Genomic DNA, 25,227 nt, shown 5'->3' on the forward strand with positions numbered 1-25,227 from the left:
TCTTATTTCTTAAAGGATTCTTCTTGAAAGGATTCTAAGTTCAGATAATCTCAGGAGAAAAACAAAACATGACCTACTCTTGAAATATAACTGATGAAAGGCAGTTTAGAATGTTGGGAATCACACACTGTCAACTTGCCACCCAATCAGAACTCCCGTCTTTGCCCTCCATCTTGGCTTGGGGTATCTGCATTACTCTGAATGTACAAGTTAAGGCCAAATCATTTTGAATATTTAAGGAGATTAATTTCTAATAATCAAATAAACAAGAACATTAGGTATTTACTATTGAAATCTGACAGCTTATTGCTGAGGGAGGCTTGTGTTTCCGGTTTAAAACCTGAAGTACGCAGCCAAGCGTGTCTTAAGTAGGGTTCTTTGGGCCAGAGACCCGCTTGCTGTTTCTGCAGTGTCCAGGGTGTTTTTGATCACATGCTGGTTAACTTGTCTTCCCTCGATTACAATTGAGAAAAGCTTGGATTTGGCGCGTTCAGGAACCTCTAGGGGGCTTTCCTGGAGCAGGTTCCACTGAGCATCAGCATAGCTTGCCAATAGTGTGGTATTAGCAATCCACGTAGTGTATGCAGCAGCCGAAGTGACTCGTTTGCCTAGAGCATACAGTCTTTTGGATTCCTTGTCCGGAGGTGCTTCCCCCATGGCAAGGGGTACTCCTGCCCTTTTTCGGGTGGTAGTCACTACCAATGAATCTGGGATAGCGTGCCCTATGATGTATAGAGGGTCGGAAGGGCGAAATAGTTTTTCCACTCTTGGGTTCACTGCCAGAGTTTGAGCTGGTGATACCAATTTATTTTATTTATTTTATTTATTTATTACGCGCCAAAGCTCGCAAGCATCAGGGCGTGACAAAAAGACTCCGGGACCAGAAATTCACGGGACAACACAAAGAAAGGAGAAGGGAAGTAAAATAGCGACCCAATGTGATGTAGTAGAAGCCTAGTTATTTGAAGAGGAAGATCTTCAATTGCTTCCTGAAGCGTTGAATATTGCTTTCCAGTCTAAGGCTGCAAGGCAGTTTATTCAAATGAGAGATCGCCAGGTTTGGAAAAGCTTGACCAAGGCCGGTGGCTTTGCCTGGGAGACTGGGATTGATCAATCCTTGTTTGGTGGATCTCAAGCAGCGACTCGGCTCATACCAGCTGAATTTTCTTCTTAAATATGCTGGCCCCTTGCCGTAGAGACATCGGTGGGTTAAGGTCAGTGATTTAAACAGGATCCGTTCCTTCACTGCCAGCCAATGAAGATCATTTCTGTCCTTAGTGATGTGTTCACGCTTAGATGTGTTTATGATGTACCCGACAGCATTATTTTGAATGATCTGGCATTGTTTCAGGCAGTTGTTACTGGCTCCAAGCATTAATGCATTGCCATAATCCAAGCGAGACAGAATAGTAGCTCTCCCTATCGTGGCACTATTCTTGATGTTTAGGAATGGTCCGATTCGGCAGAGGAGCCTTTGGTAGTAATGGCATTTTCGCTTAAGATAAGCGGTTTGGGCTTCTGCACCTAGGGAGGATTGTAGGTAAATACCTAGGGTTTTGACCATACTCGATACCTTGATGGTAGAGTCTTTTATAGAGAATTCGGAGTAATCAGGGCCAAGATTGTTGAAGGCTTTGGCATTTCCGAAGGTCATGAGTTCCGTTTTGGAACTATTAAGACACATCCAGTGTGTTAACATCCAGTTTTCAATGGTGTTATAGATGACCGATAGCTTGTCGTGGTCTATAGAATGATTTCCACTCAATTCCAGAATGAGCTGTGTATCATCAGCGAAATTGGTGAAAAAGATTCCAAGTTGTGATAGAATGTTACAGAGGCAGCAAATATATAAGTTAAAGAGTAAGGGAGAGAAACTAGCTCCCAGAGGGACGCCGCAATCTACAGGTTTGGGAGAGGTGGAATGGCCTCCCCAATTGATTTTAGAATTCCTGTCTTCTAAGAAAGATGAAACCCAATCTATTGCATCTTGGTAGCAGTTTCCAGCTGCGCCTAGGGCCTCTCGGAGCTTTCCATGATTTAACAAAGCGAAAGCAGCCGAGAGGTCCAAGAGGATTAACAGTCCTGTTTTACCTCTGTCCAAAATGCTCAACATTTCAGTCTGCAAGTCCAGCAAAGCGGACTCTGTGCTGTGGGCACTTCTAAAGCCCGATTGTTGGGGGTGTAGCAGGCTGTGTTGATCTACATACTGTTGCAGTTGTTTAGTTGCTACTTTGTCGAGTACCTTCAACAGGAAATTGCAATTGGTGATAGGTCTAAGATTAGTGGGGTCTTGTTGATCTAGTCTGGGTTTCTTAACTAGGGGGGTGACTGACAGTTTTAATTCCAGTCGGTACTTTCCGATCTCTAAAGGAGGCATTTGTCATACGACAGAGAAAAGGGGAGAAGATGTCAACATTATCTAAAATCAGTTTTGGAGGTACAATGTTTTCCGCGCAGGTGGTGCAATTCATGGCGGAAAGAGTGTCATTCATGTCTTTAGTAGAAACTGGGGAAAATTTGAATTTAGGAATGTTTAAGTCCGGGTTCGTTGTCTTAGGTTGCACAGATGGTAGTGGGATCGATACATTGCAACTTATGATAGAATCTCTGGCTTTTTTAATTTTATTCGAGAAGGCAATGAGAGGGGCCAACCTTCTCTTGATAGAATTAAGGAGGGGGATGGCTTGGCTAGATGGAGGCTTCTCCTCAAGGATATCCTCTACAAAATCCTGCTCAGGCAGAGCCTCTTGAGTGGAGATTTGAAAGTGTTCTGCTGCTTTTTTCAACATGGAGTTGAAGGCCATTTGGTCATCTACAGGTGAGGCCTGGCGAGCCGGAGTGGACGGAGGAGAATCGAGGCACAAAACATCAGTGTCCTGATCTTGCTGTGTCCATGGGTCTGTTCCTTCCTGCTGGGTTTCTTCCCAGTTGTCTGTGGTACCCTTCTGTAAATACTCATAATTCTGCAGAAATGAAGCTTCTTCATTATAAATGTCCCTATATGTGTCCATGTGGACAATGTCTTCCTGCTGGATGGGGACAGAAGACTGATCTTCTTGAAAATGAGATGGAAAATGGAGGTTAGGCTCTACCCGAGACCTTTTTGGAGATGGATGATCAGAAAAAACGATAATCTTCTCCAGCCGATCCATACACCCTTCAAATTTCTCTCTAGTCCATTTAGAGGACCCAGGCGGGCCTGCGGGTGGAAAAATGTTTTCCGCCCTACGGCGCCGAAAAGAGTCTTAGGGTGTCAGAAAGAGGCCCTTGACCATCTTCATACGTATTGTACAAATCGGGATCCCAAACCGCATCTGAAGACTTTTCCGCAGCTTCTCCCATGACTTCAGGCGGAACCGGGGTAAGAACCACCGCCGCCGCAATTCTTTCGATGCGGTCTTTGATAATCGCCAAATCGGCGTGAGACAGTTGTCCCGATGGTCTATTGGTAGGTGTATTACCCTCCGCGGCGCTAGAGGACCTAGCGGTTGGTTTCTTAGGTAGAGGCCTAGTTGTAGTTTTCGGGCCTACTGCAGCATTCGGGAGCGTTGCAGAGTCGAATTTCTGCGCTTCGACGTGTGAAGTTTTAGGAGTAGTGCCCTTACTTAATTGTGGTTGCCCAGTCGCAAGACCCTGCTGCGGATGTGGGGAAGGCTTTGGATCTGAGCGGTCCGAGGAAGCAGTTGAAATTATCGGCGGCCCTGTTGGGCTTTCACCTTTTTCGACGAAGACGTTGAAAACGGTGTAAGGGTTGTCTACTTAGTTTGATGCGTTTGTACGCCCCTGTCGCCGGGGTGTTGTCCCTGTAGCGAGACCAGAGTCAGGCCTTCAAGGGTTGGGGACGGGCGTGGCTGACGTAGAAATGTCCACCTCGAGGTCTATAATATCCGCAACGGATGTTTGGTCATCCGAGGTGCCCCTGTCACTCTCAGCGGGTTTGGCGGTGGGGAAGGGGGTTCCACCCGCGACACCATACGCGGTCCACCGCTTTACATGGCGCTCCTTTAGGGTCTTAGGCCGAAGGAGTTGGCAGGTCGCACACCGCTTTTCGTCGTGCTCTAGGGGGAGACAGGCATTGCACGCCCTGTGTTCGTCCTTCCAAGGATATCTGACCCTACACTTAAGGCAGAATCTAAAAGGAGTCCTTGCCATAGCTAAAGGGAAAGATGACCAGACCAAAAGGGTAAAGAGGGGAAGGAGGAAAGACATACAGACAATATGGCCACCCCGACCCCACTCTCCCTACGGTAGAGGTCGGCCAGAGGGCCCGACCAACTGGAAAATCCGGCTGCCGGATCTTAGGCGCCGAAATCCACAGCCGTAGACGAAGCCCCTGCAGTCTTAGTCAAAAGATGTTCTTGTGATGGAAGTGACTCAACGGGGAATAACCGACAAGTCGGTATAAGATAAATGAGGTCTCTTTTGTAAGAGCTCTGCTATAGGGGGACCAGTTATCTGGGTGGAAAAAAACAATCTGAGGGACCTCGGCGCGTGAAGGATTTTGGGTACACACCACGTCACAATAGGGATAGTGGTACAGACACGCCTATGTGCCGACGTCCCCTTTTGGTCCCCGAAAGACAAGATGCAATACTCTGCGGTTACCACTGGATGTCGGACTATATGCACAGCATGTGATTCTAAGCAGATTAGCATGCATCAGAATGAAGTATATTTTTTGTGATATAGATTGCCTCCTTCTAGTGAATGTTTTAGAACTGACTGTGAAATAAATTAATAAGAGTTTTACCAAGAAACCTTGAGTGTAAGAGTTTGTTTGAATACTTGTAATTACAGACCTTTGTATAACATCATTACAGCTCACATTCCCCTCGTCAGATAAGCCTCGCTGCCCAGCAACGCTACCAAACCTGTGTAGTACCGACTTATACCAAAGGTTGGTTTGCTTACACCTGTAGTTCTAGTTGTGTGTAGTGGTCCGGAAGGGTGCTGCATACAAACTCTGCCTAACAGCCCCGAAGCAGCTGACGGACTATAGTGAGTAGTGAACTGTAATGCAATACCAAAAAAGCATATTGAATGCTGAAGTGAATAGGAACAAAGTATTGAATGAACCAACAACAAATAAGCATTTATTGAATGGAGAAGCAATACATTGAAAGTAAAGCAACATTTGAATCTTGAGACACCATTTAAAAACCTGAATGATGAATCTCAGAAAGAGTCCAAGGCTTGGACTTTAAGGTTGAAGGTGGTGAACCGGGCTAGTGAGCCCATCCTGTGAATCTTTACTGACATTGGCAAGAAGGGGCGACATAGCCCACCCAATTGAAATTGAATCCTGCTACTTTCCTGCCAAAGGCACACCTTAAGAAACATTTGAACTAGACTAGTAAACCATTGATGTTGGGCAAGACTGTAGTAGCCCTGTGGCAGACTACACCAGCCTTGTCCTCTTAGCAATAAGTAACCCAACCTTTGGTATACGCCTGTACTACACAAGTTGGTAAAGTAACTGAGCAGCCAGGCTTATCGCAGGAGGGGTCAATGTGAGCTGTCGGGTGGCAACGGAATTTCAAGTGCCAGTTATTCAAATAAACACTTGCACTCAAATTAATAATTATTCAATCAAGAAACCTTAACAGTCAGTTTTAAAATAAGCCTTCGTTAGAAGCGAGCAATTGGCAACGATAGAAATACACTTCAAAATACACTCCTTCAGTTCATTAAATTAAGTAGATACCCTTTTGGGATGGCACGCAGATTGTCACACACCCTGAGGTGACTTCAATAGTTAGGACACTGGACATTAATATATCACTATTAAGACTTCAATGGTAATACTGAAATTGTGGCAAAAAGGAAAAGGTTAAGGAAGGAAACAATGGTTAACACGTTTCTCATACAGGTAAGCACTTTTGTACCCCCCAATGCAATATAGATTAACCCTTTCCCAGCTATACAAGTAAGGTATGTATGACTTTTTGGGGGGATAGTTAAACAAAGTCAGAGGTTAAGAAGGGTCTTAAGGGAGCCAGGACAGCCAATGTCAACTGAGCAAAGTCTAGGCAAACTGAGGCACTTCTGAAGGTAGGTAAAAGTCTTGCACAATGTTAAAGTGAGCTTTGTTGTAAAAATAAATCACTGTTGGGCCATAAGCTGGGAGGCTTGAAGGGCAAAGCTGCAAGCAACTCTGCAAAGGGCAGCCAATGAAAGTCTCCACTGAGAGCAAGCAAGCTGCACACACAAGAGTTAAGTACCCCTTAGCTCACAGTACCTTAAGTCTGAAGAAATGGTTCCAGCTGTCTTCTGTTCCTGTCTTAGTTCCTGCAGATCCTGTTGTTCCTGGGCCTCAGTCGTGGGGACGAGAGGGAGGACTTCTGGGGACTCCTGCACTACGGTTTGAAGGTCAGCAGCAGCAATTGGCACAATTCAGATTAGTGGCACTATGCGGTTTCAGCTACTCGCTAATATCACCACCACAGTTCTTGGACACTGTGTGGACTTTCCTTGCTACTGGGGTCCAGCACTCTGTTGAGGTGGCTCAGGCTTGGTCAGCCCTGCTTTGAAGGAGTTGGGAGGATCTTCCTGGAGCTTGGGTCCAGCTTAAAAACGATTTGCTTGATTCTGGTGTTCCTGTCCCCTGGCACTCGGTTCCTGCAGCAGCAATGGAAGTACAGCCAGCAGAGAGGGGTTTCAATGACATTCGTCTTGGGGTTGATTGGTCCCACCAACCCAAGGGGAGAAGTCGTCCTTTCTGGGCTTCTCTAGTCTATGTCGAAATAGAAGCTTCAGCACTGCAGCAGGGCTTCACCGGCAAACCAACAGTCCAGGAGTTGGAGCAAGCTTCTCTTCCAGTTTCTTTCTTCGGTTCCAGTGGTCGACTCTACCTTCCTTTCAAAAGACCTCGCCTTTTATGCAAGTCGTTCCCATTCATTCGTAGCCTAGCTGTCACTCACACAACAGGGGGGCTGTCCTCCAAGGACAGCCAGCCGGCCAATCACCTTTGGGTGCATTCCTGTAACCAAGGAGACCAAGCATGGAGTTGCAGGCACCTCCCTTGCTTCCTGCCAGACACGCTGGAGCCAGAGGCGGGCTTCACCAGTGAACCCTGCCAAAGAAAACGAAAAGGACCAAACCTGGTTAGGCGCGCAGAGTAAATCTCAAGAAGGACCTTTCCAACAAGGAATGGCGAAAAAAGACCAGGAGCCATTTTGACAAAATGGGCACCCATGGGTGCTATAATGCAGCTGCGAACGCAGTCTGCGTTAAAACCCCCCACAATGGTATGAAAAAGTATACTGCCACCAGCCAACAATTGTAGAAAGGGTAATAAAAATGTTACACAAGAAGTTAGACAAATGGGATACTAAGTAACCCCTCCAGCACCCCATTGTAAGATAGTGTGTGCTGGGTCTATAAAGAGACAATTGCAAGTAAAGTCAATTTCACTTTACTACTCTTGGAAACAGTTATCCAAGAGAAGGTATCTAAACCTTAGCAGCGATCCAAAGGATTTCTCAGTGACACTGCACTGTGGGTGCGGTGTGTCACAATGTAAAAAGATGCCTATGGAGTTTGTCAGACTCCAAAACCAAAGGAAAAAAACAGTGTTCAAATCAAATAAAAATGCATGAGTGTGGGGAAAAAGGTCTTGCTCTCTTCAGGATAAAATTTGAAAGTCCTAAAGTCCAGCAAAAGTGCTGGGGGTCTCTAAGGTAGAAGGGAATTAGCACATTTCTAAGAATTCTCCCTAACAATTGATCAGCTTGGGGGAACCTATGGTTGCGTGACCTGTGCTGGGTGGATCGTGGGGTCTGACAACTGCGTCTAGACCATTGGGCTTCTGTGTGTCAACTTTATTAAACATCAAGATTCAAGTTACAATCAAGGCAATCAACTTCTGGTTGCGTGACTTGTGATGGGTGGACTGTCCCGTCCGATTACTGCACCTAGACCAGAAACCACAAAAGGGTTGAAAAGTGGCGAGTGGTGTCAAGTTCTGGTGATACTAACTAAAGGAAGGGTCCCGTTTTCTGAGAACTGATGCAACTATTGCAAGAGTGACTCTTGGGGAAGGAAACCTTGAGAGGTAAAGTCTGGAAAATGTTTGTCTTGTGGTAGGGAGTCCTGAGACAACAGCGGCGTATGACCTTTTCTATTGCATTTGAACTTGGGGAAGGGAGACCCCTACATCTGTTTGATGTGAACTGATATTTACTAGTCTAAGAAAAGGTAACCTCAAAGTCTGTGTAGTCTTTGTAGAAAAGAAGCCGCATTGGAACGGTTAAGCTTTAATTGGAGAACTACTTTATAGAAATCTGAAATGACATTCATTGAACATTTTGGTTGAGAACATTTCCCCAATAGTTTTGTTATAGTGGCGAGGACATCATAGGGTTTTGACACAGAGCTTTGCTTTTGGACTTCCTGACAGACTTTCCTTAGTTCAGTTAGGCAGGGAAATCCCACCATAGCATTGGGTTAGGCATTACACCAGACAAGATCTTAATAAAGTTGTCGAAACTACAGTTTACTTGTCTGTGTCATCTCTTTTGGTACCATGTCTGTCTCACATTAGCCACTCGCATTGTCTTGATGCCGGAACACAGACATGCACATCTGGAATGCCTAAAGTTCAATGCAGAGGGCTAGAGCTATACAGCAACACTACAATAAATCGGATGACAAAGCTCTGCCTCTTCAGTGACCAAAAAGAACAGACTGCAGCACTCCTGCCCTCAGATCTGGTGGCAACTAGACCAGCTCACCTGCCTCAAAGGCCACATCACCAATAAGTTCCTGGACGCACCATCATCGCCTCTCTCAAAATCCACAGACGCTTTGCTGCTGACGACCCGTCACTCTTCCATGACTGCTAGACCAGATTTTCTTCATGAACGGACACTTGACAAGCACCGTATTTCCATCTTTCCCATCTGGGAAGCTCAAGGCTTGCAACACCCTTTGTTACTAGACAGCTTTGTCGAACCAGCAACAAGAGGACTCTTCAATAATATTCCTTCCATGAGGTCTCCTGACACAAACCCCATCACTGGAATCCCTCTCCCGAGATCATGGACGTCATAGGAACAGAGCATCTCAAGACCAGACACCTATTTTTCCCCTTCTGCCGACTCAGAACTGTGGCAGTTGTGAGTTTAATAAACCAACCTCCCAGTGGTGTGATGCTGCCATGCTGTAGCATTACCACATGGCTTAAGACATTGGGGGTCCCTGGAGAACCTCACCTCTGGAAAGCCCCTGAAACCTCCCGTTCACTGGGACTGGCTATAGGACTCTGGGATTCAGCTTAACTAAGTCTGGAATTGCTGGAAGGCAGCTTCATCTGGATACTTACCTGGGGTCACCCCTTTACATGTAAGGGACTGTCAACCTTCAGATGTGACCAGAAAATGAGTACCGCAATTTTTGGTGCTGTTCACAAAAGGTGCAATCTTTTCCACAAGCCTCTGTCTCATCTACTTTTCCCTCTTGACACAAAAAGCTTACACACCTTTTAAAAGTTCCTCCATCCTCTAAAATAACTACTTAAGTTTCAAGAACATGTAGATGTTACAGTACTGCGGCTTAACAGGTTTGTTTTACAAGGTTTTACTTTCCTGTAACTGCAGTGACTTTCCGTTTTGCCCCATCTATATGAATATTAGATTTTTCTAAGGATATTTTATGCGGAACCTAAGTACTTACTGTGCTTCTTGACCACTGCTCACCTGAGATTTAGGCAGGAGTTCATCTGCCACCCTTCCAGTTGTAGAGTCTGTTAAACTCTGGTATACTCAAATGGAAACCTTTTGACCCATGTTAGATTGATGTAGCTGGGCAATGATAATACCTCAGTACAATGCCAACACCCATCAGTCTTCAACACAGAGTGGTGAAATGAGTCGAGAAGTAGTGTGCGTATTTACAATGATTGAGAAAATCCTATGGAATATGCAATAGGGAATACGGAGGCATTGGGGAAAAACACCTATGTAGTACTCCTGAAGACAGCAGTACAAAGACATCATTTGGGGAAGAAAAAAGCACTCCAAGATAAGTAATCTGATCATGAATCAAGGTTTATTAGTGGGGCAGGCGGAAGATGAATCCTATTTTCAGCACTCGAGTTCCCATGGCCGAGGTGTAACTTTATTGGTTGGGGGGGTGGGGGGGTGGGGGTGTGGGGGGGGTGGGTGGGGGGGGAGTATGTGTCAAGGAATTTCAGGAACCAGTCTAGCAATGTTACAATGTTTTGAAGATACAAGAATCTTATATTAACATGCACTTACCAAGTCTATTATAGAAGTACTTCAGAATCATGTTGAGAATTTGCCTTGCTTCAGTCTCCTGATTAACCTGAACAAAAGCAAAGGTCAAATCAAACCTAGAAAATTAGGATTACATTGATCATGTACATTTATAGTGCTTTGCGCATAGTTTGCTTAGTCTTTTTTGTTTCACCACTAGATTTGTACTCACCACATGATCTTAAATAATAATCTCATGGAATCAAACCACCAGACAGCAAAGCATAAGATGGCCCAGGCTTTGGGGATGAAGATAGCCATTCACATTGCTGGCATGAGCCTGGGTGATCAAATTGCCAATTATGAATCAAGCAAGCATTCAAACTCTAGGACCACAAAGCCGTCTGTGAGGCTTCCCGAGTACACCAAACGTTTGGAAATTGTGTGAATGTGTAATAACGGCAAAATTATGTTTTGGATCTGAGCACAGACTGTATACAGTTGTATGTCAAAAGACTCACAACAAAACATACAAAATTAATCCAAAGTACAAAAATAAAAGGGCACAAATATCGGCTTAATAAACCCTTTTTTCTGCATCATAATATACACACCAGTGTCACAACAACTGCATTATACATTCCAGTTTATCAGGGCCCAATTAATGTATTTTAACAGAAAAGTCATCTCGCCAATCAAAGAAAAAATGACAGTTTACACACGTTTAGGAAAATGGGGTAATTGTAAGTCATGCAGGAGTCATGCTGCCAAGTTCATTGAGTGAGGCTGCGGGTGCACTGTTAGTCCCTCGTGCTGAGTGAGTAGATTGTACGGGCACAGGAGTTTGATGGGATCGCACATCGGCAGTTTGCGTAGAGGATATGATATGGCATTTGTAACGCGCCTATACACAAGAGTTTCAAGGCACGACGAGTCGGGGGGGGGGGGAACAAGGGAGACAGACAACGATCCTACTAGGCCAGGTGTCATTCAGATCGCGCAAGTGCAAAGGGTAGAGGGAAAGGGAAAAGTGCAAGGGGGAAAGGGAGAGGGGAAAGTGCAGTACAGGGTTAATGGCATACAGCAAACAGGATAAATAACAAGGGCCAGCTGGTGGCAAGTGCGAAGTAAGTGCAGACAAGTACTGGGAAGGGGGGCTGTAGGGATACAGACAGTCCCGTAGTGCAGGGGTTGCCATGGAGGCAGTGCAGGGGAGAGTGTCTGGGCCAAGGACTGAGAATGGTGAGTGGCCCAGTTGCAGATTCAGTGCAGTTTCAGTAGTATTAGCGGGGGAGAGAAAGCAGAGGCAAAGAGGAAGGTTTTGAGGTGCTTCTGGAACCGGAGATGGTTCTCCTCAAGTTTCAGGGAGGCAGGAAGGCTGTTCCAGAGGGAGGCCCCTGCAGCGGAGAGAGATCTGCCCCCAACTCGTTTGGAGAAGCGGCTGACCCTGAGGGAGTTGGAGGCAGATGAGCGAAGAGCTCGAGAAGGGAGATATTTAGGAAGAGAGTGTTGAAGGTATTTTGGCCCAAGGCCCCAGACGGCCTTGTGGACAATGCAGAGGGTTTTGAACTTGATCCTCGCAGTCACTGGGAGCCAGTGCATTGATTTCAGTCCTGGAGAGATACGGTCCCTGGGCTTGAGGCCAAGGACCAGTCTCGCAGTCCTGTTCTGGATGAGTTGCAAAGGGCGGAGAGTAGAGGCGGGCAGATTTAGATAGAGGCTGTTACAGTAGTCCAGCTTCGAGAGAACCAGTGCTCTAGAGACAGTGAGCTTCTGGGGGAAGGAGAGGAAAGGAAGGATTCCTCTGAGGACGTGTAGCTGGTAGTGTGACTTCTTAGAGACGTCGGATATGTGAGGAGAGAAGGAGAGTGTGGAGTCGAAGATGACCAAGGTTTTTTGCCTTGCAGATAGGAGCAGGAAGAGGGCCAAGAGAGGCCAGCCAGAGAGCTGCAGGGATGGAGGGAGTGAGCGTGCCGATGAGTAGAATCTCAGTCTTATTGGCATTAAGGCAGAGGTCGTTGGCGGCATACCATTCCTGGATAGCAGAAAGACAGTTGGAGATGAGGGAAGGAGAAGAGGTGGTCGAGGGTAGCCTGAAAATGAGCTGGGTATCATCTGCATAGCACTGAAAGTTGGGGCAGAGAGCGGCGGTGCGGTGGGCGAGAAGTACCAGATACTGGTTGAACAGCCAGGGAGAGAGGTTAAATCCCTGGGGGACACCACAGGTAGAGAAAAAGATGTCAGAGAGGAAAGACCCCAGTTGGACCTGGGAGGATCGATTAGAGAGGAAAGAGGTCAGCCACGCCAGAGCCTGACCAGTGATACCCAGGTTAGCAGGATGGTTGAGCAGGATGCGGATACCATGGTCATCTTGTCCACATAGGAGCAACTAGGATAAGCGTCATCGGTTCCTTGTGGATCTTGTTCACCACCTTCCTCATGAGAGGTTGTTTGGCGGGGTTCGGGGGTTAGTGTAAGCAAATGTCCCTGCCCAGTTCATCCATAGGGCATTCCCCTTGGAGTCTGGCTGGGGTAACCTGGACGCAAAGTCTGGGCATTGACTGTTTTCTATTGTAGCTAACAGGTCTTTTGTGGGGAAACCCCATAGAGAGAATCGGTGTTCTACGACTCCTTTGTGTAAACGCCACTCGTGTTCCTCTGATATACTAGTTTGCCGGGCGCAATTCTAATAGTGAGCGCATTGTTAGATCTTTCTTTGGCACAAGGAAGTAAGTTGAATAAATACACCCCGTTTACCTGGTTTGCCGGGACGAATTTGATGGCGTCCTTTAGTGGCTATCTCCTCGAGGAGGATCCGCTGGTGTTCTCTTGAGTGGATCCTCTGTCGTGGAGGGCGGTTGTGGGGTTGTTGGAGGAATTCGATTCAGTATCCACCTGATACTGTGGACAGCACCCATCTGTCTGAGGTGATTCCATCCCATGCGTGGGTGAAGCTGGAAAGGCGCCCTCCTACTGGAGAGGCATGGGAGGGCACCTGAAGCAGAATGCCACTGCTGAGGTGGGGTGCCACCTCTAGAGGGGTTGCCCCTTCCACGACCTCTGTGTTGTCCTCTAGGATAGCCCTGGGAGCACTGACTATTTCCCCAGGAGGAACCCTGGTTTTGACTGTAATTGGACCCCCGTTGAGAACCTTGGCCGCGAAAATGGCGAAAATTGTCATTACGCCTTTGGCCGGGTAACTTGTTGGTGAATTGGCCCAACGATTTAAGTGCGTCATACTCTCCTTTGGCCGTCTTAAGGGTGTCCGACAGACTTGCCGAAGAGCACATTGGGTTCAATAGGCATGTTAGTGTGGCCTGCGTTTCTGGTCTGAAACCTGATTGCCGCAGCCACGCATAACGTTTGATTATAGTACCCTGAGCAATGATTCTTCCGGCATTTTCCGCCGCATCAAGGTTGGTCTTAGTAAGCAGCTTGACACTGCCCTCAAGTCTGCGGCCACCTGTGCTAGCTGGGATTTCAGTGTTTCTTGGGCACACTATAGTAGAGCCAATATCTCCTCCCATTTGTGGCAGTTATAACTGGCCAAAAGGGTAGCATTGTTTGCAATTCTCGTGTGGTAACCCGCAGAGGAGGAGACTTTCCTACCCATGGTGTAAATATTTTTGCTTTCCTTGGCGGTGGGGCATCAGAGGAAGCAAGGAGGGTGCCCGCTCTTTTCCTAGTTGGAGTTACAACTAATGAGTCTGGCTTCAGCTGCCCTCTAATATACAGTGGGTCTGAAGGTGCAGGTTTAAAAAGCTTTTCAACACATGGGTTCACAGCTTGTGTGTGGTTAGGGGCTTCCAATGACGGTTGAATCCTGCGTTGTACTGACTGGAGTAAAGGAATAAACTGTGCCACCATTTTCTTGTCCCCAAGGATCTGTTCGACAAAGTCTTTATCCGCCTGCACTTCATTGGTGTCAATTTGAAAGTTCTCTGCCGCCTTGGGTAGCACCTCATTAAGAAGGGTGTTGGTTGTCAATAAGAGAGTCAACTATAGGAGGATCGGATCGATAGTTGAGTCTATCAGGGACATATTGGCCTCTGGGTCAGCTTTGGTGAGGGGTGGGGGTGGTGGGAGGGGGGGGGGGAGATTGGAAACTCTGGAAGTATGCAGGGTCTTTTTCGTAGAAATTGGCCATAAAGGACATTCTCCTCATGACCCCATCTACCTCTTGTGAAGACCATTCTGCTGAACTTGGGATTACCAAGGATTGGGAAGGAAGTCCAAAGTCTTCACCTGTGTATAGGATAACCCCAGCTCTTTTAGGCCTAGTCTCTACAGGTTTGTACTTATTAGGGATGGGCCTAGTCTCCTTAGGCTTCTCTTTCTGAGAAGTTTTTCCCTATGAGGGGTCTTTGAGGACTTTTTATATACTGACCCCCCCCCCTGGCGCCCAGAGCCGTGTGTATCAGACTGTCTGGGCTGTTTTGGGCCTACTACCTGATTTGACGCAGAGCGTCGACTTTCGGGAGTGGGAAGGGCCGAAGCCGCCTCCGCGGACGACCGGCCTTCAGAGAGAGAGATTTGCGCGCGACACCCTTGCCGTCTTTCGACGGTTGGGTCCTGTTGTATGGCGATCTCGAACGAGAACATCCAGAGGACAGGGACTCAATGGACCTTTCCCTGTGTGCTGTGCATTGTCGAACACTCAACCCATGTGCCGAGACTCGACTTGGGGTTATGTGTTTAGTGGTGTGTGATTTTGATGCGCTTTTGCCGGCGGGTGTAATCCCCACAACATGGACGCCGGCCTGTCCTCCAGGGTCGTGGGGACTGCGCTTGGGTGGCCGGAGCTACCCCGTCGCCCTCGCCGTCCGAAACAGCGGTGTTGCTGCCATCACTGAAAGTGCTTTCTACCTCCATGGCCTCGAGTTGCCTGGCGTAGTGGGCCCAGCGTTTTGTGCAACAGTCCTTTAAAGTCTTAGGCTTGAAGAGCCTGCACGCTCAACAAGAAGTTTCGACGTGGTCTCTTGGGAGACAAGTTACAGACTAAATGCTTGTCGACCCACAGGAATGTACAATTGCACTTGGGGCAGCATTTAAATGGGGTCTTGTCCATAGCTACAAACTATGGCAGCTGGGCGAAAATAGTGTAGGAAAAGGGGCATATACATCCTAAAATGACGTCCCCTTTCTCTCCCTACTGTTTGGGCCGAGGCCCGGGGCTGCCTTCCAAGGGCGAATGGTCCGTCGCGGTAGTCTTTCGACGGGGAGTTTTTTTCTTCACCGGCGTGATGTTTTGATGGTCGGTGAAGTAAAGGACAGAAAGAATGAACTTCCGATCATTGAACTAAGTCAATGGCTTTACGCCGAAAGAGGAACTCCGCTATACGCGTCCGTCTTGAATAGCAGAAAAAAATAGCTGAGGGACCTCGCCGTGAGGAATCATGGGTACAGTAGACGTCACTAGGGATAGTATTACTGGCACGCCCTGTCGACGTCCCTTTTAGAGTTTCGAAAACAACTAATACTCCGCAGCTTCCACTAGATGTCAGCCTATGCACAGCATGTGATTTCGGCAGATTCCACAATCCTAAAAAAAAAATCTTTGCAATAGGAAGAAAGTTATGGTGGGTTTAAAAAGGTTTGGAAAAAACCTTTGGAAAAAAACCTTTCACCTGAAATGTGAAAATCCATTCAAGCCCAGTCTCGCACTTCACAGCACCCCTAGTAGCCATTGCTGGAAGTTCACCTCCAGTGCCAAGCCACAACAGCAAGGCATTGTGGGTATGCAAATTAGCCCAAATGCAAACCTTTTTACCCAAGAAATTGTCTTGGTCTTCCAGCAATGGCTACTAGGGGCGCTATATGTAGTATGTGACTTGGTTTAGATGGATTTTCGGATTTGTAGATTGTCAACAAACACTTGCTTCACAGTTAATGGTTGTAATGGAAAACCAGCACAATTCAACACTCAAGCACACAGTCTGCTAAAGTGCATAACAATTTAATCAGTTCATATTTTAAATCATCAAGCCTCTCAATGCATTTCTCAATTTATTTTGTAAATAACACTTGTGTCTTCTAGGTACTATTATAATTCATAAAACCACTGCAGACCAATTCTGCGTGGCATGTAAAGAATACTGCACTTAGAAGCTCTCTATGCAGCAGCTTAATAGTTTCACTTATTTCCCCCAAATGGCTGTTTCACACTAAGTTTTCCTTTTTCTCTGCAACACCCAGACTGGCTGCTGGGAGTACCTCAGAGTCTCACTGGTCCCCGGCACCCTCGCCAGTCCCCCAGCACTTGCCTCAGGGCCTGCACTTGCCTGTTTGCTGCAGTACTGACAATTACACATTGAGAATGGCACTTGAGCACTTACCCAGTTTGACCAACTGGGCGCATCTGTATCCTCACACCCCGCACTTGTCCTCCTCCCCCTTCCCTCTCCTCCTCTGCGCACTTGCACGATCTGAACATCCCATGTCTTGAAGATAGTCTATAGTTTCCTCCCCGTCTCCCTTCCTGCATGGTGGCCCCTCTATGCTCTTGGAAAAACTGCAGAATAGTCATCAGACCCATTTGTTGTTATCTACACTGTTAATTGTATTACATGCACTTACTCTGTCTTGCAGACCCATTATCATTCAGAAACACAAGAATATATTGACTTCCAAGCAAAACTTGAGATGAGTGATATCATTTTGTTGTCTAAAACTAATCGCACGCGAGTTCAATAAATATTGTCATGCTTTCAAACCATTTTGATGTTGTATTGATCTATTTGTTTTAGACAAAAAAATGATGGTATCACTCATCTCAAGTTTTGCTTGGAAGACAATATATTCTTGTTTGAAGATCAACTATACCGCGGTCGTGCAGTGCTCCAACTTATGTAAATCTTTACATGCAGTGGTGGGAGCAAGAAGTGGCATGATCGGAACAGAATGAAAACTGAGTTGACAAATTGTTGATATAGATTCATTGATGATCGGTTCCTCATTTGGAGAAGAACAGAAGAGTCATTGAGAGACTATTGTTTTACTAAACACACAGAAGAATCTACAATAAACATCTACCATGAGTCAAACTGAACTAGTTTTTCTAAATGTCAATCTGTTTATTGAAAATAATAGTTTGTAGCAAGTTACACAGGAAAGAGATAGGAATAGTTTCTTACCTGTAACTCCATTTCTCCAGCATTAGTATCTTTCATGGATTCACATGCTTAGAATATTCCCCGTCGTCAGGCTGGGAACCCTCGGTACATTTATAAAGACGTTTTCCCTACGAAAAATGTTGACACTTCTGTGTCCTATCTACGTCGTTTTGGGCCGCTTACGAATGCCCCAATAGGACGTAGCGGTATAAATGCCCCGCCCCCACGGCTCCCTTCAGATTTCAACCCCCAAAGTAGGATGAGGTATATTTTGTTTGCATGTAGGGGAGGCCGGCGGGTGCATGTGAATCCATGAAAGATACCAATGCTGGAGAAATGAAGTTACAGGTAAGAAACTATTCCCTTCTCCAGCATTGGATCCTTCATGGATTCCCATGCTTAGAATAGATTGCATAGCAGTACTCCTGATTTGGCGGTGTGAATGCAAACCAATAACATCCCAAACACAAAATTTCCTTTTTTTAAACTTCAGCGGTTACACGCTAGCTTAAAGAATAACAACCATAATATATTCCGATATATATATATATATACACATATATATAGATTAAAGGACATTCCCCTGAACAGGGCTTATCTCACTGAAACAGACGACGTAGGACTGCTCGCCCCATCTGTACATCGTCTGCATGCTGCCGTTCGAGGTAATAATGGTGGGTAAATGTATGTGGCACCGACCAGGATGCCGCCTGACAGATGTCTCCCAGTGGAATCCCGGCCCACAAAGCCGCCGAAGAAGAAGTTGATCTCGTGGAATGGGCTCTCGGACGCCTTTCCAGCAGCTTCCCCGCTGTCGAGTGACAAAAGGCAATCGTCGACGAGACCCATCGAGCCAGTCCTTGTTTTGAGATAGCCTTTCCTTTTGCCGACGGTCAATAAGCCACAAACAGTTGTTTTGTATTTCTAAATTGCTGAGTACGATGAAGGTAAAACTTTAGAGCTCTTTTCACGTCCAATGTATGGAGAGCTTTTTCCACGACAGATGAAGGAGTTGCGAAGAATGTAGGTAGTACAATCGACTAATGTTTATGAAACAGTAGGAATTTTCGGTATGAAATGAGGGTTGGTCGCCAGCACCACCTTGTCCTTAAAACATCTCAAGCATGGAGGATCTATGACTAATGCTTGTATCTCCGAGAGTCGTCGTGCTGAAGTGATGGCCACCAAAAAAGCCAACTTCCACGATAAGAATTTCATAGATGAGGAAGCCATAGGTTCAAAAGGAGCTTTCATTAGTTCCGTCAACACTAGGTCAAGACTCCAGTTCAGAGGAAACTTTTTAATTGGTGGAAATGTGCGAAATAAACCTTTCATGAAGTGCTTTATCAGCCTATCACTAAACAATGGTAGCAAATGCCTTCTTCGCGTGAATCTTGAAATGGCTCCCAGGTGAACCTTTATCGATGAAAAAGATAACCCGCTCTCTGCTAAATGCAGCAAATATGGCAGAATCTGTTCCGGAGTTATATTCAGAGGCTACAACCCTGGCTGATCTTCACAGCACATGCAGAATCTCCTCCACTTGCATGCATACGAAGTGTTCGTGGACGGAGCCCGCGCGGCTTGCAAAATTCGACGGCAATCTGATGAAATAGTTAGGGTACCAAACTCCAAGAAGTCAGGAGCCAAGCTGTCAGGTTGAGACTGTCCGGATCGTGATGCCACACTGTTCCCTTGTCCCGGGTCAGGAGGTTCGGAACCTTCTGAAACCTTGCTGGCCGCACTATTGATCGCTGTAGCAGGTCGGAGAACCACGCCTGCCTCGGCCAATAAGGAGCCACTAAGATCACTCGACATCGGTATCTGTGAATCCATTGCAGGGTCCGTCGTATGAGTGGAAATGGGGGAAAAGCGTTTAGAAACTTGTGCGTCCACGGGAAGGAGACCGCTTCCCCCAGTGAATCGATCTGTGGCCATCTTCTGGCGTACTGTTCGCACTTCTTGTTCTTTCTCGTCGCAAAGAGATCCAGAGAAGGCTGTCTCCACTTTCTGAAAATCTCCAACAACTGATGTTCGTTCAATTCCCATTCGTGTATCTGATCCATTTCCCTGCTGAGGGAATCCGCTTGTACGTTTTTTACTGCCGGAAGATGGTGGGCTACTATAGTTATATTTTGTTGTAGAGCTCACTGCCATACTTCCTGAGCTTCGGTGGAAAGAGTTCTGGAGAGAGTACCTCCTTGTTTTCTCAAGTAAAACATTGTTGTCGTGTTATCTGTCAGTATTCTCACCACTGACCCTTTTATGTGCGGCAGGAAAGCTTTCAAGGCCCAACGCACTGCCCTCAACTCCAGCACGTTGATATGAATGACTGACTCCTCCGACCACCACCGGCCTTGCGTTTGGAGAGAGCCCAGATGCGCTCCCCCCATCCAGTCAGAGACGCGTCCGTCACTAAGGTCATGTGAAACTCCGGTTCCTGCAGGGGAACCCCTCTGGATAGGTTTTCGAAGACTTGCCACCATCGCAGTGCCCGTAGGAGCTCGTTGTTGACGGTCAGTTTGTCCGACCAAAGTCCTTGGCTCTGGGCCCATCGGTCTGCCAGGAATTCTTGAACTGGCCCCATGAAGAGGCGACAGATGTTCACCAAGGGGATACACAAAGCCATGGCTCCCAATATCGACATATATCTCCTTACCGACACTTTGGTGCTGACTCTCCACTGTCTTGCCAGCTGACTGAGCCTGTGGATCCTCTCCACAGATGGTCTCACCAATCCTGACTGAGGTTCGAACTCTGCACCCAAAAACACTAAGCTTCTTGAGGGAGTTCACAAGGACTTTGCGAAGTTGACTGCAAATCCTATTCGTCGCAGAAGTTGCATGGTGGCCTCTAAACTTGCTTGCGTTTTCATAGGGGATGACCCCCTCACTAACCAATCGTCCAGATAAGGGTAACCAGGATGACCTTGTTTTCTTAACCATGCGGCAACTGGGGATAGGCACTTTGTGAATGTCCTGGGAGATGATTTTAGTCCGAATGGGAGCACTGTGAACTGGTAGTGGGTCCGCCCGACTACAAACCGTAGGAACTTTGTCATCGATGCATTGGTATGTGAAAATACGCTGCTGGAGATCCGACGACGCCAGAAAATCCCCCTGTTGAATCGACCGGATCACTTCCTGAAGTGTGAGCATTTTGAATTTCAGATTTTCTAATGTTTTGTTGAGGTCTCGAAGGTCGAGAATGGGACGCCATTTTCCATTGGGCTTCTTCACGAAGAAGTATTGCGAATACACTCCTTAACCTCTCTGTGACACGTACCAATTCTGTAGCCCCTTTTTGTAGCATAAGTAGTACCTCCTGTTTTAAAATGTTCAGGTGGGGTTGAGCCGAAAACACTGGTGGGATGTGCGACTGCTTGCTTTTGAATTGTAAGGAATGACCGAACTTCACAGTGTCCAATACCCACCGGTCCGAGGTTATCTTTTCCCACTCGTCGACAGTGACACCCTGCCTCCCAGGACGTTCTGAAACTCGCCATTGCTGGTCTTCTGATTGTTTGTCCTTGGACGACGATGAGTAACCTCCCCTTTTACTTGAGGCTTGATAGTCTCAACGTCTTCTTGCAGTTTGAGAAGCCCGCCTGTAGCCCTGAGAGGAGTACAGCGGTCCATTGAAAGTACGGTCCCTTGACGAGAACGGGGAATTTCCCAACGCTCCTCTAAAGGGGCGAAACGAACGAAAACTTCTGCCACTCTGGAGAGCCCCAACAGACGTGCCGTGTCAGTCTTCTTTCATGCCTTTCAAGGCCTCCTCCACCTTCTCCCCAAAAAGAAGGTCTCCTTCAAAAGCCAACACTTTATATTGCACTTCAGGTCGAAAAATGGTGCATTTGAGCCAGGCCTGTCTCCTCAGAACCACTCCGTTGTTAACCTGCTTAAAACCTGATTCTGCCAGGTCCACAGCAATATTTATAGAGTGATTAGAGGCCTCTTCCCCCTCTCAAACAAGTAACATTGCAGCCTTTCTGTGTTCGTCTGGAAGATGTTCCAGTATGGGTGCTAAACGATGCCACATCTCTCTGTCATACCTCGCCATAATAACTAGAGAATTGGCCGCCTTCACTGTTGTTGCACCCACCGACAACACCTTTTTGCCAAAGGCATCTAGTCTCCTGGCCTCGTTCTCCGGAGGAGTTGTGCATTTATGTTGAGACCTTGCCTTTCTTGCAGCAGCCGCCGATACCACCGACTCTGGAGCAGGTTGAGAGGACAAACATTTCGGAGTAGACTCTGGAGCCTTACATTTCTTTTCCAGTCTACCTTTAATCGCTGGCTCCGAGAACGGATGATGCATCGTTTGTAATCCCTCTTGCCATACAGGATCTAAAATGGGGACCGAAAACACAGATTTTCTCCTCTTTCCTATATGATCGAACAAAAAAAAAAGTATTTTTCTCCTACTCCTGGGCAAGCCCAAATTCGGCGCAAGCCTTACTCATCATCGTGTGGAAAGAACCAATGTCATCCGGAGGTGATGGTTGGGCTTCTCTGAGCTTCCATCTCTGCCTCCGACTCCCAGGTCGGGTCCCTAGAAGAGGAAAACGATATATCCGATATAGACTCTCTCTGACTCGGATTCCGGCAGTAGTTCTTCCGGGCGCGCACATGGAAGGCCTTCACGGACCGGCGCCGCCGTCGACGCCATAGGAGTCGGTCGATGGGAAGGGCCTGGCTCATCGTCGACTGGTCTCACTCGAGTAGCAACCTGAGGTAGCTTTTCATCTAATTTCTTCAACAAGTTTTGTAATGTAGACAGAACTTCCAGGGATGAAACAGTTTGTGGATTAAGTAACAGAATTGTAACCGGGATATTCGCCCCGCTCGAAAGAGTCAGAGAGCTAACTCCTTGCAACCTAAGTTCCGCAGGCCCAGCCACCTGCTCACGTTCGTCATCCACGGACGATATGGACAGGGCTGCCTCCTGCTGCAACATGGTTTCTGGTAAAACCGGGTCATACACCTCCGGTCGCCAGCCCTCCTGTGGAGCCTCCGTCGACGAGGCTAATTTCTCGATCGCCACCGTCGCCTGACTCGACGGAACCCCTGAAGAGAGACGATCTGCGTCAATGGTAGTGATGGCGTCGACGATCGCACTCCCGTCAACGACGCTGGTGGATGCACAGAGGCCTGAGGCGTTCCCGCCTTTTTTTAACTTGATTTGTGTTTTGGAGAATCTTGACTCGAGGATGGTCTATGATGATCACCTGAGGAGGATCTTGACAGGTCTTTTCTCTCCTTTGACGAGGAGGAAGATGACAAGGTTTTCGTTTAGAACGAAGATTCTCTCGTGGAATGTTTTTCCGATGAGCCTTTCTCCATCGAACGCACTTTCTTCGCCAGAGGTTCAGCCGATATGGAACGGCGGGGGGCCCCTAGAGATTTATCTGTTGAGGCCAAGCTATGCGTGGAGCCTACCTCCGAAGGGGGGTACGCACCCGCTCCGTCGTTCAACCAAGCCACCAACCGCCTATTCCGGTCTTTGAGGGTCTTATGGGAGAAGCTTTTACAGATGTCACAATTGTCTGCCGAATGGTGAGGGTGGAGACAATATATAGAGTCCATATGGCCATCTCCTTCATACACCTTCTATAATCCGCATGTAGCACACAGACGAAAAAGACCTTTTCCAGACATTAGGAAAAACGAAAAAACAACCTAGCAACAAAATAGTAGATGAAGCGAGGTGATCCCACTACTTTGGAAGACGGTTGAAATCTGAAGGGAGCCGCGGGGGCGGGCATTTATACCGCTACGTCCTATTGGGGCATGCGTAAGCATCCCAAGACGACGTAGATAGGACACAGAAGTGTCGAAATTTTTCTTATGGAAAAACGTCTTTATAAATGTACCGAGGGTTCACAGCCTGACGGGGAATATTCTAAGCATGTGAATCCACGAAAAAGAGCCAATGCTGGAGAAAGTCTCTAACTCAATTCTACATGGTGAAAGCCATCTCCCCACCCCCTAAGGCCCTCAGCCATACTATCCCTTCTGAAGCGATAAGGACTAAAAGAAACTGCTCCCTAGATAAAGATTTTGAAGAGGAAGCTAGTGTGATGGGGGCCTGATTTCTAGAGAAGATACCACAGATAAAGTGTGATTGAAGCAAGACAGTTGATCGAAATAGACAAGAGCTATTAAAGTTTAAGACCAAGAAGAATGGAAAAGATTAATGTATAATATTCATTACTGAAGTATCCAAGGACAAGAAATAAGAGCAATTATGAATGCAGAAACATTGACCTATCCCATCAGAAGACAGTTGCTTGAATAAGATTTTAGGGAATAATGCACAAATCACATTCTCTAAAGCTAAAACTCTGAACAATTTATTGTCCCGCAGTATGCTGAAACCTAAGCCAATTGGTTGCAAAAAGTGACTAAGGAAAGGTTTTGAAAAGTGTACTGCTTGCAAAAATGTGCCAATATGTTGAACCACTATCAGTAGTAAACTATGGAATAAGAGCAGAAGAAATTGTATATCATCTTTAGAATTACTTAAATAAATATGTGATATATTCAATTTCATATCCGTGATAAAAAGCACATTGGGGTTAACCATTTGCCAACTTAATATTTGAATATTGCAACATTACAGAGCAATTATCAACAAAGCCGCCAATTATCCTTTGGCGGGACAGGGACATTTTGCTAAGGAACAAGAGTAATGCGACTCTAATCAGATTTTATGCATTAGCACATGTACCTAAAAATAAAAGAACCGAACGCAAGCTATGTAAGTTGGAGTCCAGATTAATAGAGTTTTACGAAGAAACCTAATGGACCCAACTCTGAGGAATTAGCAATACATGTATATGAGGACTAAAATAGGATAATAGAGTTGTAGAAAATTAATGAACTGAATTTGTTTTTAAACAATATTTATGAACTATGATAAAAAAAATATATCGAAGAACAATTTTAACATTGGTTATTTTTGTATTGGAGGGCATTTTACAGTATACATAGTGTTAGTAAGTTGTACATTACAGAATAACCTTTATTGACTTAACACTGAAGAAAAGAACAGAGCACGGAGCGTTTTAGTGTAAAATAAACAGATTTAGGTTGATAATTTATGGATTATAATGAAGAGTATTATTCATCATCAAAATCTTATATAAATTGTGGAGTTTTACTAAACTACGTTATGACAACATGTGCACTAGGGCGATACAGTTTCTACTTTTGGATTACACAAATTGGCTAACATTTACAGTGATGAATGTAGGTTTGTGCAATAGAAATATGAAGCACCTTGCACTTTATTGAAATCTTGCCCACTAGGGCGTAAACCGTGTTGTGTTGAGAATACACAGGGTAGTGTAGAGCACTATAACTTTAGTGTGAAATAGCAATTGGACAAAGAAATTAAAAATGTACATGCCACGCAGAATTAGACTGCAGTGGTTTTATGAATTATAATCTAGACACTAGATGAAATGGCTAAACATTGTAATATAATTGTTGAAGACAATTGTCACTTACAAAATACATTGAAAAATACACTGAAAAATCCTTCATTTAAAAATATGAACCGATTATATGAGGTTAAGTGACTGTATTCATTATAAATACAACAGGTTTAGATGGCCACCATGTTTGCAAGCATCTTGCAAGTTGAGATGGAGAAGTCACATGACATAGTCAGCTGACTGATGATTGTATGGAAATAAAAGAAAACCCAAAGCAAGTTACAAGGTAATTTCTTACTGAGGAAGTCCCTGCGGCGTAAAGTTTCGATGTGAGTACTACATGCGCAGTGCTGTGTAAGCACATGTTGGTTTTTCATGACCTATGAATATGATTTTATGAAAGAATGCATTTGTTAGACACTTTAAAAGACAGTGTGAGCCTTGATTTGCGACTGTACTG

General features: G+C 46.0%; 1 protein-coding gene across 1 annotated transcript in view; it reads right to left on the reverse strand.

The window, feature by feature from the left end:
• The window catches only part of TENT2 (terminal nucleotidyltransferase 2), a 1,145,598-nt gene that overhangs the window by 521,249 nt on the left and 599,122 nt on the right, over positions 1-25,227 (reverse strand). The window contains exon 6 of the mRNA XM_069627408.1: positions 10,257-10,323. Coding sequence (XP_069483509.1) covers positions 10,257-10,323 — 67 coding nt within the window. The remainder of the gene's footprint in view (positions 1-10,256; positions 10,324-25,227) is intronic.

The sequence above is a fragment of the Ambystoma mexicanum genome, chromosome 6p, assembly GCF_040938575.1.
Source record: "Ambystoma mexicanum isolate Mex_15411 chromosome 6p, UKY_AmexF1_1, whole genome shotgun sequence".
Classification (NCBI taxonomy): Eukaryota; Metazoa; Chordata; class Amphibia; order Caudata; family Ambystomatidae; genus Ambystoma; species Ambystoma mexicanum.